The sequence below is a fragment of the Salvelinus alpinus genome, chromosome 23, assembly GCF_045679555.1.
Source record: "Salvelinus alpinus chromosome 23, SLU_Salpinus.1, whole genome shotgun sequence".
Taxonomy (NCBI): Eukaryota; Metazoa; Chordata; class Actinopteri; order Salmoniformes; family Salmonidae; genus Salvelinus; species Salvelinus alpinus.
Genome location: NC_092108.1, coordinates 38,378,177 through 38,392,295, shown reverse-complemented (window position 1 = coordinate 38,392,295; position 14,119 = coordinate 38,378,177). Strand labels below are relative to the sequence as shown.

Sequence of the window (14,119 nt, the reverse complement as noted above, 5' to 3'; positions counted from 1 at the left end):
CAGTGTTGCTAGCAGTGTTGCTAGCAGTGTTGACTAGGTAGGAGAACGGCGGCGCTAGCTAACCTCGATAATTACTCGATAATTACTCTAAACTACACAATTATCTTAGATACAAAGACAGCAAAGACAACTATGTAGCTAGCTAACACTACACTAATCAAGTCGTTCCGTTGTAATGTAATAGTTCCTACAGTTAAGAACAAATTCTTATTTACAATGACAGCCTATCCCAGCCAAACCTGGACGACACTGGGCCAATTGTGCACCGCCCGATGGGACTCCCGATCACAACCAGATGTGATGCAGCCTGGATTCAAACCAGGGACTGCAGTGGCACCTCTTGTACTGAGATGCAGTTCCTTAGACCGCTGCGCCACTCGGGAGCCCAACAACCTGTTGTTGAGAAAACGTATGTGTTATGGCTTTTCAACCTCTGTCTATCTAATATAACTTGGAGGGGTTTCTTTAATGGAAGCTTCTCTAATATCAAACATGTAAAGTGTAGTGTACCCCAGGGCAGCTCTCTAGGCCCTCTACTCTTTTGTATTCTTACCAATGACCTGCCACTGGCATTAAACAAAACACGTGTGTCCATGTATGCTGATGATTCAACCATATTATATATTCAGCAACCAGTGCTAATGAAGTCACTAAAACCCTTATCTTATCATATCATATAATCAGCAACCAGTGCTAATGAAGTCACTAAAACCCTTATCTTATCATATCATATAATCAGCAACCAGTGCTAATGAAGTCACTAAAACCCTTATCAAGAGTTGCAGTCTGTTAAGAAATGGGTGACCAGTAAGAAACTGGTCCTGAACATTTCTAAAACTAAGAGCATTGTATTTGGTACAAATCATTCCCTAAGTTCTAGACCTGAATGGTGTGGCTGTTGAACAAGTTGAGGGGACTAAATTACTTGGTGTTAACTTAGAGTGTAAACTGTCATGATCAACACATATAGATTCAAAGGTTGTAAAGATGGGGTGAGGTCTGTCTGTAATAAAGATATGCTCAGATTTTTTGACACCACACTCCACAAAGCAAGTCCTGCAGGCTCTAGTTTAATCTTATATATATTATTGTCCAGTCATATGGTCAAGTGCTGCAAAGAAAGTTCTAGTTAAGTTGCAGCTGGCCCAGAACAGACCGGCACATCTTGCTCTTCATTGTAATCAGAGGGCTAATATAAATACTATGCATGCCAGTCTCTCTTGGCTAAGAGTTGAGGAAAGACTGACTGCATCACTTCTTTTTATAAGAAACAATGTGTTAAAATCCCAAATTGTTTGCATAGTCAACTTACGCACAGCCCTGACACACACACACATCCCACCAGACATGCTACCAGGGGTCTTTTCACAGTCCCCAGGTCCAGAACAAATTCAAGGAAACGTGCAGTATTATACAGAGCCATGAGAACATAGAACTCCCTTCCATCTTACATAGTGCAAGTGAACAGCAAACCTGGTTTCAAAGAACAAATAAAGCAACACCTCACGGCACAATGCCTCTCCCCCATGTCACCTACTTGTTGTGTGTACAGTTGAAGTCGGAAGTTTACATACACTTAGGTTGGAGTCATTAAAACTCGTTTTTCAACCACTCCACAAATTTCTTGTTAACAAACTATGATTTTGGTAAGTCGGTTAAGACATCTACTTTGTGCATGACACAAGTCATTTTTCCAACAATTGTTTACAGACAGATTATTTCACTTATAATTCACTGTATCACAATTCCAGTGGGTCAGAAGTTTACATACACTAAGTCGACTATGCCTTTAAACAGCTTGGAAAATTCCAGAAAATTATGTCATGGCTTTAGAAGCTTCTGATAGGCTAATTGACATCATTTGAGTCAATTGGGGGTGTACCTGTGGATGTATTTCAAGGCCTACCTTCAAACTCGGTGCCTCTTTGCTTGACATCATGGGAAAATCAAAAGAAATTAGCCAAGACCTCAGAAAAAAATTGTAGACCTCCACAAGTCTGGTTCATCCTTGGGAGCAATTTCCAAACTCCTGAAGGTACCACGTTCATCTGTACAAACAATAGTACACAAGTATAAACACCATGGGACCATGCAGCCGTCATACCGCTCAGGAAGGAGATGCGTTCTGTCTCCTAGAGATGAACGTACTTTGGTGCGAAAAGTGCAAATCAATCCCAGAACAACAGCAAAGGACCTTGTGAAGATGCTGGAGGAAACAGGTTCAAAAGTATCTATATCCACAGTAAAACGAGTCCTATATCGACATAACCCGAAAGGCCGCTCAGCAAGGAAGAAGCCACTGCTCCAAAAAAGCCAGACTACGGTTTGCAACTGCACATGGGGACGAAGATCGTACTTTTTGGAGAAATGTCCTCTGGTCTGATGAAACAAAAATAGAACTGTTTGGCCATAATGACCACTGTTATGTTTGGAGGAAAAAGGGGGAGTCTTGCAAGCCGAAGAACACCATCCCAAATGTGACGCACGGGGGTGGCAGCATCATATTGTGGGGGTGCTTTGTTACAGGAGGGACTGGTGCACTTCACAAAATAGATGGCATCATGAGGCAGGAAAATTATGTGTATATATTGAAGCAACATCTCAAGACATCAGTCAGGAAGTTAAAGCTTGGTCGCAAATGGGTCTTCCAAATGGACAATGACCCCAAGCATACTTCCAAAGTTGTGGCAAAATGGCTGAAGGACAAAAAAGTCAAGGTACTGGAGTGGCCATCACAAAGCCCAGAACTGAAAAGGCTTGTGCGAGCATGGAGGCCTACAAACCTGACTCAGTTACACCAGCTCTGTCAGGAGGAAGGGCCAAAATTCACCCAACTTATTGTGGGAAGCTTGTGGAAGGATACCCTGAACGTTTGACCCAAGTTAAACAACTTAAAGGCAATGCTACCAAATACTAATTGAGTGTATGTCAACTTCTGACCCACTGGGAATGTGATGAAAGAAATAAAAGCTGAAATAAATCATTCTCTCTACTATTATTCTGACATTTCACATTCTTTAAATAAAGTGGTGATCCTAACTGACCTAAGACAGAGAATTTTTACTAGGATTAAATGTCAGGAATTGTGAAAAACCGAGTTTAAATGTATTTGGCTATGGTGTATGTAAACTTCCAACTTCAACTGTATGTACTGCCATGTATGTGTAACTGATAGATGCACACACACACTACATGTTAATGTTTTTAAATGTATATCAGTTGTAATGTCTTTTTCGTTATGTGTTGGACCACAGTAAGACTAGCTGTCGCCATTGGCATCGGCTAATGGGGATCCTAATAAATCTAAAAATCTAAAAATACACAAAACACACCCACATGCATATTGACTCTACACTCACACTCACACATAGACACACGTTCACACTCTTCAGATACGCTGCTGTTACTCTGTTTATTATCTATCCTGATTTCCTAGTCACCATTACCCCTACCTACATGTGCATATTACCTCAATTACCTCAACTTCCTCGTACCCCTGCACATTGACTCGGTACCTGATTTGGTACCCCTCTGTGATCATCAGGGTCCCGGTGAAGGGATTTTTTTCATTGATTAACCATCAGATGTACAGGTTTGTTGGTTATAAAAGCGATAGCCTACAATTAGTGCTAATTTTAGTCTCCAATTAGATGATGTCAACTACGTAGTCAACATTAACAGACAACAGACCAGTAATAGTTTCCCAAAAATATTTCGCAACATGTTTTCAAAGGAGGGAAGAGGATTGGATGGAGGGGGACAGATTTGGTTATGACACCGCCTTTCGCCGATGACGCGTGCCAACCATTTGGACAGAGCGCAAAAAGGTAGGCTGTAGCAGCCCATATCGCGGGGCGACAACCTGAGGCTTGAAGTGTGAAAGCCGGGCGTTTTGTGCTAGGCTACAAGAGAAGTCATTTAAAAACCGTGGGGAATAACAACACGGGCACCACGGTAGCATCTGTTAATGGGATTTGAGACAAGCTCATTGTGATCATGTGCGACGCTCGACGGTGCCGCAACCTCTATTCGGTTTACAGGTAGGTGTTAATGTGTGTGACCGACATTTATTTGCATGCCTTTATTCCCTAAATAAAGTCCTGTATTTTGTTTACCGATCGACATGCTTGCTATCCCTTTTAATTGGCTTTTTATGACAATGCGGCAGTCTCTGTAACGTTAACCGGAGCCCGTTGCTAAGCCCTCTCCGGAGTCAGGGTCATTGATATGCAGATGTTGTTTCCCGTTGCTTGGAGACATTCCGCATCCTCTGCTCGAGCCACACCGTGTACACCAACACAGGCACCGGCGTTATTTATTTCTCCCGGCAATTACCGTGCCATCAATCACAGTATGATGTCCGCTGTCGGTCTCGTTCTTTGTTAACGGCCATGTCACGTCACCGGTGAATAGGCAGGTATCTGGCAGGGGCCTCACGGTAAATCAATTCTACTCAGAGACAGCATGCTTATTTATCCCTTTCTATGGTAGGCCTACGGTAGATTAAACACACCACGAGGTGTCAAAGAGAAAAGTAGTACATAGGTCCTATATAGCCTATCTATCCCCTATTCCATACTATGGGATTATTGTAATAGCACTATAACGACCGTGTTTGCTAGTATGATTTCCAAACACAACAGAATACATGACATATTACCTACTGAGCTATAGAAATTTGGGTTCTAGGCCTAACCTACAATAGGTCGTTATTGTAAAAGAGAATCTGTTCTCAATGATTTACCTGCATGATTAAATAAAGCAATACAGTCTTTAGCACGATCGAACCCAAGGAAACAATAGCATGGATGGAATTAGCCTACGTTGAGCTGTCCCTGTGCTGAAAAGACGCGTGGGTGCTGAATAGGCACGTGGGAGGTCGCATATCACCATCTTTCTTTGCTGTTTACTCTATGCCAAGTCGACCATATGGCTAGGCTCATGTTTATCCAAGAATATATGTAATCCCCTTTATAGAGTGGTGCTGTTGCCTATCAACAAGGACAGTAATGCATGTTTTTCTATTAGGTTATTTGTTTGAATGCTCCATTTCATCATTTTGCCTTGAAGTTCTATATTTATGCCCTATATGCCCACACACATACACACTTACTATTTTTAAATGTTTTATTTGACCTTTATTTAACTAGGCAAGTCAGTTAAGAACACATTCTTATTTTCAATGATGGCCTAGGAACAGTGGGTTAACTGCCTTGTTCAGGGGCAGAATGACAGATACTATACTTGTAAGGACTTTTTGAGGATCAATAATTTATTACTTTTCAAAATCCTATTTTCCTTAACCCCTGACACTAACCTTAACCCCTAACCCTAAACATAACTCAAAACCTTAACTCTAATTGTAACCCTAAATCAACACTAACTAAAATAGCCTTTTTACAAGTGATAACCGGCAAAATGTCCTCACAATTTTAGTTGGTTTACTATTCTTGTGAAGACTTCTGGTACTCACAAGTATAGTAAAACGTGTACACACATACACACACACACACACACACACACTTTTGTTTTACTATCCTTGTGGGGACCAAAAAATGTATTCCCAATCAAAATCCTATTTTCCCTAACTCCTAACCTTAACTCCAAATCCCTAACCCTAACACTTAACCTAACTCCTAACTCTTAACTCCTAACCATAACCTTAATTCTAACCCTAAATCTAACCCGTAAGCCTAAAATAGCCCTTTTCCTTGTGAGGACCTGTGAAATGTCCCCACTTGTCGTAATTGTCCTTGTTTTACCATTCTTGTGAGGACTTCTGGTCCCCACAAGGATAGTAAAACCAAACAACACACACGCACATAGGCAGAGAGAGAGAGATTCAAAAACATAAACATGGTGGTCTTGGTCCACTTTGTATTTGACCCACATATTGTCAGCATGAATGTCATTATACAGTGCATCTGTGCGCCATGGTCTCAAAAGTGGCAGCTTTCCTGTTAGCTGTTTAAGAGCAAATCTGCTTAGGAATGTCTGGTATTAGCGTGGTCATGTCAACCACGTGTAGCCTACTTTAGGGCCGACTGATTTCCAGCCAATTCCTAAAGTCTTCTTTGTCCCTCAGCGTCAATAAAGCTCGTCATCTTTGTCGGTGACCTTGTCTCATTTTCAACCTGTTGCACCTAGAGCTGGAGGGCCAAAGAATTATAAACGTGTGTAGACCAGAGCCCTCTGTTTTGTATTGGACTGTGCACCAAATAACAACTTTGTTATTGAAGTATAAAGAAAGGAGGCTAAAATCGCTGACCCCCTGACTCCAGACGCACATCTCTATTTTAATGTGGATCGTAGCCTTTCACAGCAGGTTGAGCAGATAGGGAGTTTCGAGCTGCTTACACAGCAGTAGCCTATTGAGCTTGCCTCGGGCCATATGTTTGTCCGGTCTCTTGGACTCCCTCAAGTTTAACCGTTTGAGCTAAATGGTTTCACCGGCTTACCCTATTCTTTGGCATCTGTCGCGGCAGTATAGTCATTAGCAGCGTTAAAACTCACAGAGACAAGATGTGGGGTTGATTAATGCGTTGTCTTGTTCGGCGGTGATACGTCGTCTCTTCATGTCCAAGATGTGGTTGACTTTTCGTGGAGGAGAAAGAGGGGGGCGACAACGAGAGGAGGTAGGGTGGAGTCATCCTTTGCAGACTTCGTACCAACGATTCTATGGTTCCTTCATGGAAAAAGGCAACGCTTTTTCATAGGCGTTACTGTTAGTTGACCACAAATTATGATGGACCCTACTTTCTTACAACATGAAACAACGTGCATAGCCTACTGCTTGCTTGTAAATACACTATCACAGAGGCAATATGTAAATATATGTTAACTGTTTTAAATGGTTAGTGCAAAGTCATGGAACTCATACGCTCTGAGGAGCGGTTGCTGTCCACGTGCTGAAACGCACACAGGATTGTCTCTGGTCTTTTCGCCATTCTCACGCACGTGATGCGACATTGTCCGCTGCTTCAATAAAGACATGACATAATTGTATAATCGATTTCATGATATCTTACTGGGCTCGGAGCAACATTTAAGTCCATTAGCCTGCAACAGTGATGGGCAACTGGCGGCCCGCGTCAAACCTTTTGTAGGCCCATGGATAATTTTCCAAAGACAAAATATATATACAAATCAAGCTTTATTTGTCACATGCGCCGAATACAGCAAGTGTAGACCTTACCGTGAAATGCTTACTTACAAGCCCTTAACCAACAGTGCAGTTCAAGAAGAGTTAAGAAAAATTTTACCAAAAAAAATAAAGCATAAAATAATAAAAAGTAACACAATAACATAACAATAAAGAGGCTATATATGGGGTACCAGTACCGAGTCATTGTGCGGGGATACAGGTAAGAGGTAATTTGTACATGTAGGTAGGGGTGAAGTGACTATGCATAGATAATAAACAGCAGTAGCAGCAGTGTACAAAACAAATGGGGGGTCAATGTAATAGTCCACGTGGCCATTTGATTAATTGTTCAGCAGGCTTATGGCTTGGGGGTAGAAGCTGTTAAGGAGCCTTTTGGTCCTAGACTTGGCGCTCTGGTACCGCTTGCCGTGCGGTAGCAGAGAGAACAGTCTATGACTTGTGTGACTGGAGTCTCTGACAATTTTATGGGCTTTCCTCTGACACCGCCTATTATATAGGTCCTGGATTGCAGGAGGCTTGGCCTCAGTGATGTACTGGGCCATTCGCACTACCCTTTGTAGTGCCGAGCAGTTGCCATTCCAGGAAACCGGTCAGGATGCTCTTGATGTTGCAGCTGTATAACTTTTTGAGGATCTGGGGACCCATGCCAAATCTTTTCAGTCTCTTGAGGGGGAAAATGTTTTGTTGTGCCCTCTTCACGACTGTCTTGGTATGTTTGATAGATCGTGATAGATCATTGGTGATGTGGACACCAATGAACTTGAAACTCTCGACCCGCTCCACAACAGCCCCGTTGATGTTAATGGGGGCCTGTTTGGCCCGCCTTTTCCTGTGGTCCATAATCAGCTCCTTTGTCTTGCTTACATTGAGGCACCACACTGCCAGTTCTCTGACCTCCTCCCTATAGGCTGTCTCATCGTTGTCGGTGATCAGGCTTACCACTGTTTTGTCGTCAGCAAACTTAATGATGGTGTTGGAGTCGTGTTTGGCCACGCAGTCGTGGGTGAACAGGGAATACAGGAGGGGACTAAGTACACACCCCTGAGGGGCCGCAGTGTTGAGGATCAGCGTGGCAGACATGTTGTTGCCTACCCTCACCACCTGAGGGAGGCCCGTCAGGAAGTCCAGTATCCAGTTGCAGAGGGAGGTGTTTAGTCCCAGGGTTCTTGGCTTAGTGATGAGCTTTGTGGGCACCATGGTGTTGAACGCTGAGCTGTAGTTATTGAACAGCATTCTTACATAGGTGTTCCTTTTGTCCAGGTTTGAAAGGGCAGTGTGGAGTGTGATTGAGATTGCGTCATCTGTGGATCTGTTGGGGCGGTATGCGAATTGGAGTGGGTCTAGGGTGTCCGGGAGGATGCTGTTGATGTGTGCCATGACCAGCCTTTCAAAGCACTTCATGACTAGATGTGAGTGCTACAGGGTGATAATCATTTAGGCAAGTTACCTTCGTTTCCTTTGGTACAGGGACTATGGTGGTCTGCTTGAAACATGTAGGTATTACAGACTCAGTCAGGGAGAGGTTGAAAATGTCAGTGAAGACACTTGCCAGTTGGTCCGCGCATGCTTTGAGTACACGTCCTGGTAATTCATCTGGCCCCGCTTTGTGAATGTTTATCTGTTGAAAGGTCTTGCTCACATCGGCTACCGAGAGCGTTATCACAGTCATCCAGAACAGCTGGTGCTCTCGTGCATGCTTCAGTGTTGCTTGCCTCGAAGCGAACATAAATAGCATTTAGCTCATCTGGTAGGCTGAGCTCGCGTCTGGGTTTCGCTTTGTAGTCCGTAACAGTTTTGAAGCCCTGCCAAATCCGTCGAGCGTCAGAGTAGTAGGATTCAATCTTAATCTTGTATTGATGCTTTGCTTGTTTGATGGTTCGTCTCAGGGCAAAGCGATATTTCTTGTATGCGTCCGGATTAGTGTCCCGCTCCTTGAAAGCGGCAGCTCTAGCCTTTAGCTCGTTGCGTCTGTTTCCTGTAATCTATAGCTTCTGGTTGGGAAATATACGTACGGTCACTGTGGGGACGACGTCGTCGATGCACTTATTGATGAAGCCAATGACTGAGGTGGTGTACTCCTCAATGCCACTGGATGAATCCCAGAACATATTCCAGTCTGTGCTAGCAAAACAGTCCTGTAGCGTAGCATTCGCGTCATCTAACCACTTCCGTATTGAGCGAGTCACTGGTACTTCCTGCTTTAGTTTTCGCTTGCAAGCAGGAATCAGGAGGATAGAATTATGGTCAGATTTGCCGAATGGAGGGCGGGGGAGAGCTTTGTATGCATCTCTGTGTGTGGAGTAAAGGTGGTCTAGAGTTTTTTCCTTTGGTTGCACATGTGACATGCTGGTAAAAATTAGGTATAACTGATTTAAGTTTGCCTGCATTTGCTTATGGCCTTATAGAGTTGGTTGAGAGCGGTCTTAGTGCCAGCATTGGTCTGTGATGGTAAATAGACGGCTACGAATAATATAGATGAGAACTCTCTTTGTAGATAGTGTGGTCTACAGCTTATCATAAGGTACTCTTCCTCATGCGAGCAATACCTCAAGACTTTTTTAATATTAGACATCGCGTACCAGCTGTTATTGACAAAAATACACACACCCCCACCCCTCGTCTTACCAGACGTAGCTTCTCTGTTCTGCCGGTGCATTGAAAATCCCTCCAGCTCTATATTATCCGTGTTGTCGTTCAGCCACGACTCGGTGAAACAGAAGATATTACAGTTCTTAATGTCCCGTTGGTAGGATAATCGTAATCGTAGGTCATCATTTTTTATTTTCCATTGATTGCATGTTAGCAAGTAGAATTGATGGCAGTGGGAGTTTACTTGCTCGCCTACGGATTCTCAAAAGGAGCCCGATCTGCGTCCTCTTTTCCTCCGTCTTTTCTTCACGCAAATGACGGGGATCTGGGCCTGTTCCCGGGAGAGCAGTATATATTTCTCGTCAGGCTCATTAAAGGAAAAAGCTTCTTCCAGTTCATGGTAAGTAATCCCAGTTCTGATGTCCAGAAGTTATTTTCGGTCATAAGAGACGGTAGCAGCATGTACAAAATATGTAAAAAAACAAGTTACAAACAACGCAAAGAAACGAACAAAATAGCACAATTGGTTACGGGCATGTAAAACATCAGCCATCCTCTTCGGCGCCATCTTAACATACAGTATGTATACATATTTTTTAGGAACTCAGTCAAGATCACAACTTACTGTTGAAAGTTAGAATAGTAGAATGCACAAGGTGCAATTTCAAAATGTGGTTGTGCATCAGCAGTTGTTCTCTTATCAGTCACTGACATTCACTTAATTAGCCCATGTCAGCCAACATTTGGTAAGTTAGTCTAGCTGCCAGCTATCTAAACTTGTAGTAATCATGGTCGAATTACCAACCTGGTCCCGATTGATTTTGTTAGTCACTCTCACTCTGATATCCTATTAAAAACTGCTAACATTTCTCTCCGCCCCATGGCAAAATGTGTAGAATTGTATGAAATTAGTTATAACATTTCAAAATCTTCCAAAGACAAATGGCAAAATGTGTAGATTTGCAGGAAATAAGCTGTAGAACTGAAAAATATCTCCGCCCCATGGTAAAATAAGTACAATTGCATGAAATTAGTTATAAAATGTCACAGTTTTCCAAAGACAAATGGCAAAATGTGTAATTTGCAGGAAATGAACTCTAAAACTGAATTTTTTCCCTCTTCACTGTAAACAGAGAAGCCGCTAAAATGTTTTACTCACAAGGTGGGGGCATGGATGTGGGTGGGTACGCAGGATCACGAGCCCCTGCCTCCCACCATGATGAGTTCAGATGTTTTGTGGCCCCCCACCCCCATCAAAGTTGTCCATCCCTGCCCTACAACATTACTATAGAAAACACTTAAGTGCTGTGGTGTAAGTGACATACTGAGCATGACTGCTTTTTTTCCAGGTAAAATTTGAGGGTGCTGAAATGATCCCCAAGTCAAGAAAATCTTCAGACACAAGAAAGGCAGTCAGCATCCAGGAGATTGCTGCTCTGGCCAGATCCTCTTTAAATGGTAAGGGACACACACACTGATTTACTTTCATCTCACACATACAAATCCTGTGCAAACTTAGGGCTTGATTCAATCCATAGCGCTGAAGACCTGCACTGGAGCGCAATATACATTTAAAGGCAACGTTCCCGCATTCACGAGACTGCATTCATGGTAAAGGCTGTATTTGTCGGCACAATCGGAAATTAACATTACATTTCAATGGCGCTATAGTGCTGATCTTCAGCACTACAGATTGAAGGACCCAGGACCCATCATTTTTAGAGGTCACTAAGTTTTTAGAGGTCACTCTCTTTAACCCAGGCCTCCTACTTCTCTCTCTCCAGGCATATCCCAGGCGATGAAGGACCATGTGACCAAGCCCACGTCCCTGCAGGGTGGCAGGGTCGCCCACCTCATAGAGTGGAAGGGTTGGCCCAAACCCACAGACTCCCCCACGGACCCCCTCCACACACATTTCAACTCCTACTGCCACCTCACTGAGGGAGAACAGGAGGCGCGCTTCGCTGCAGGTGCGTGTCCCTCCACCAACTTAGCCAGTAAAGTAGAGCCGCTGTCACACACCAATTTATAGCAATTGAATGTTGTCCTCTTTTAATATATTTGAATGTATCTTATCTCAGCTTATCTCTTTTAGTTTATTTTTCAAGAGGACACCTCCTGTTTCTATTATCCAACTAATTCTGCAGTCAATGGTGTTTAATAATCAATGCCTCAGATAGGATCGTATCAGTAATATATCCTCTGTACAGTGCTTTACTCTGTGGATTTCAGTCATTAGCATTTAACGTCCATGCTGACGATTTGTGGGTCAATTGGATCAAAAGTAAAGTGGACCACCACCATGTGTTTGTTTGCGTACGTTCATACGTACTTGTGTGTGGTCTTGACCCCCCCATCATCCCTACACCTGTCCCACAGCTCCTCTCTAACCCCTGCATATGTCACAGCTCAGATCTGTGCCCCTCCTGCGTCACCTAAGCGATGACGGCCTGTCCTATGAGAGCCCAACAGATGGTAGCCAATTAGAGACTCTCCTCCAACTGTCACTTCACTGTCCCCTAGTGTCCCCATGGTGATACAGCCTCTCCCCTGTTCACTTTCTAATGATTTCTGAGACAACTCTGTCTGTCTGTCTGTGTCCCACTTTCTCCCGTGCTTGATGTGTGCTGTAAGGTTTTTGGGTGAAAATAAACAGTCCTGTTTTTAGCCTGTGTGTGTTTTTATTTGTCCTATTTGTTTGTGTGTCCATTTCCAGGAGTGGCAGAGCAGTTTGCTATCGCTGAGGCAAAGCTGAAAGCCTGGGCTTCTGTGGATGATGATGAGGAAGAAGCTGACAAAGAGTTCCTCCAGAACAACAGAAACACACTCACACTCTCTACCCGCTCAGGTAAACACATACACCCACTTTGCACAGAAGTACACCCAATATCTATGTCATGCATCTCATCGTGTGTGTTTCGATCATCATTTCCAGCTAGGGCTCTATTCAATCCGCATCGTGGAAATTCAGCGTTACAGCGTGATTGAAATTTAAAGGCAATGTTCCTACCTTAGTGGAGACTGCGTTCACGGTAAACACTGTATATGCCGGCTTAATCGGAAATTACCTTTAAATTTCTATTGCAGAATCTGTAACGCATCAGTTTTACAGATTGAATAGAGCCCCAGACTCGGTGCTATGCCCCAATATCCCTCACTCTCTTCGTTCTTTCCTTCCCTGTCCGTCACTCGTCCTCTTCTCATCCCTCCATCTCTCTCTTCTCATCCATCTCCAGGTGTTCTGACTCTTTGCTCCTCCCTCAGACACCGCAATGTCCAATCACGAGCCCCGAGTGTCATTCCAGGCTGAGATTGGCAGCGTTAAAGTTCCACCCTTTATCAGCTCAACCATTCCCGTTGGCTCTAGCAGCAACAGCCTGCACTGTGATAAGCCCACATCTCAGAATGACCCAGCTCCACAGCAAAATGACCGGCCTATTCTAGAGAGTGACCGGGCTAGCCCATTCCACAGAGAGGGGGAACTAGTGGATGGTGAGGATCAGCCTGTACCACAGCTAGAGACCGGTGGGGGTGTCTGTATCGTCCACAAGCCTGACTTGATGCCGAGGGTCAGAAGCAGTAGGTTTGACTCCTGCTATTCAACCTCTCACTCTGAGTCTCTTGGAGAGGAGGAAGCGGAAGAGGAAGACGAAGAAGGGAGTGTGTTTCAGGAAGGTAGAGTGTGGCACTCCTGCCAGAGCCAGAGAAGCTTCTTCTCCGACAGAGGCTCGTCGGGAGTGGCGTCATTCGATGAGGAAGAGTAGGAGGTGGAGAAGGAGGTTGGAGGAGGAGGAGGAGAAAAGAGGGAGCATTGGATGTTGTGTTTTTTCATCTTGTAGGTGTTCCCCTTGGATAGTCTGTCGACTCTTAGATATGTAACTTAGTGATGGCTAGCCTTTACTCATCTTCCATCCTTCTTTCCTTCCTTCCTCCTGTTTCTCTTTCTTTCCTCCAATTCTTCCTTCCTTCCTTTTCTCGGCTTGTCTCTCCCTGCTTCCTCTACCCTGCACCCTGTTTGTTCTCTTTCTCTTCTTTTTCACTTCCTTGCCATTTCTTTGCTGATGTTACGCTGTATTTGAGAGTTGAAAATCGATTCCCGAATACTGTGCTGTTCAAACGGAGAGGTTTTATGTTGTTATTTCACTGGTTTTCTATGGATTGTTATTGTAGTGTTTTCCCAGGACCATGATGTGAAGTCAAGTAATGGGGTTTGTCCTGGATGAATAAAACGTGATTTAAAAAAAAATATATTTTCACCATTTGATCATTTTACCCATCTCTGATATGAGACAAGAAGGAAAAGAACCCCCCCCCCCCCACACACACACACACACACACAGAATAAACGAGTTTTGGAAAAACAGA

The 14,119-nt window shown here is 43.8% G+C and overlaps 1 protein-coding gene across 1 annotated transcript; it reads left to right on the top strand.

The window, feature by feature from the left end:
• The first annotated feature begins 3,793 nt into the window (after positions 1–3,793).
• LOC139550922 (protein FAM131B-like) lies at positions 3,794–14,117 on the top strand. Its single transcript, XM_071362190.1, has 5 exons — positions 3,794–4,040; positions 11,104–11,212; positions 11,539–11,724; positions 12,471–12,602; positions 13,019–14,117. The coding sequence occupies exons 2-5, from the start codon at positions 11,125–11,127 to the stop codon at positions 13,516–13,518; spliced, it is 906 nt and encodes a 301-aa protein (XP_071218291.1). The 5' UTR covers positions 3,794–4,040; positions 11,104–11,124; the 3' UTR covers positions 13,519–14,117.
• Positions 14,118–14,119: the final 2 nt, after the last annotated feature.

Bases quoted from the DNA above. Each gene is read 5' to 3' on its own strand.
- LOC139550922 (XM_071362190.1), top strand. From the start codon at position 11,125: ATGATCCCCAAGTCAAGAAAATCTTCAGACACAAGAAAGGCAGTCAGC. The intron at 11,213-11,538 runs GTAAGGGACACA...CTCTCTCTCCAG, and splicing joins GGCCAGATCCTCTTTAAATG to GCATATCCCAGGCGATGAAG. The intron at 11,725-12,470 runs GTGCGTGTCCCT...GTCCATTTCCAG, and splicing joins GGAGGCGCGCTTCGCTGCAG to GAGTGGCAGAGCAGTTTGCT.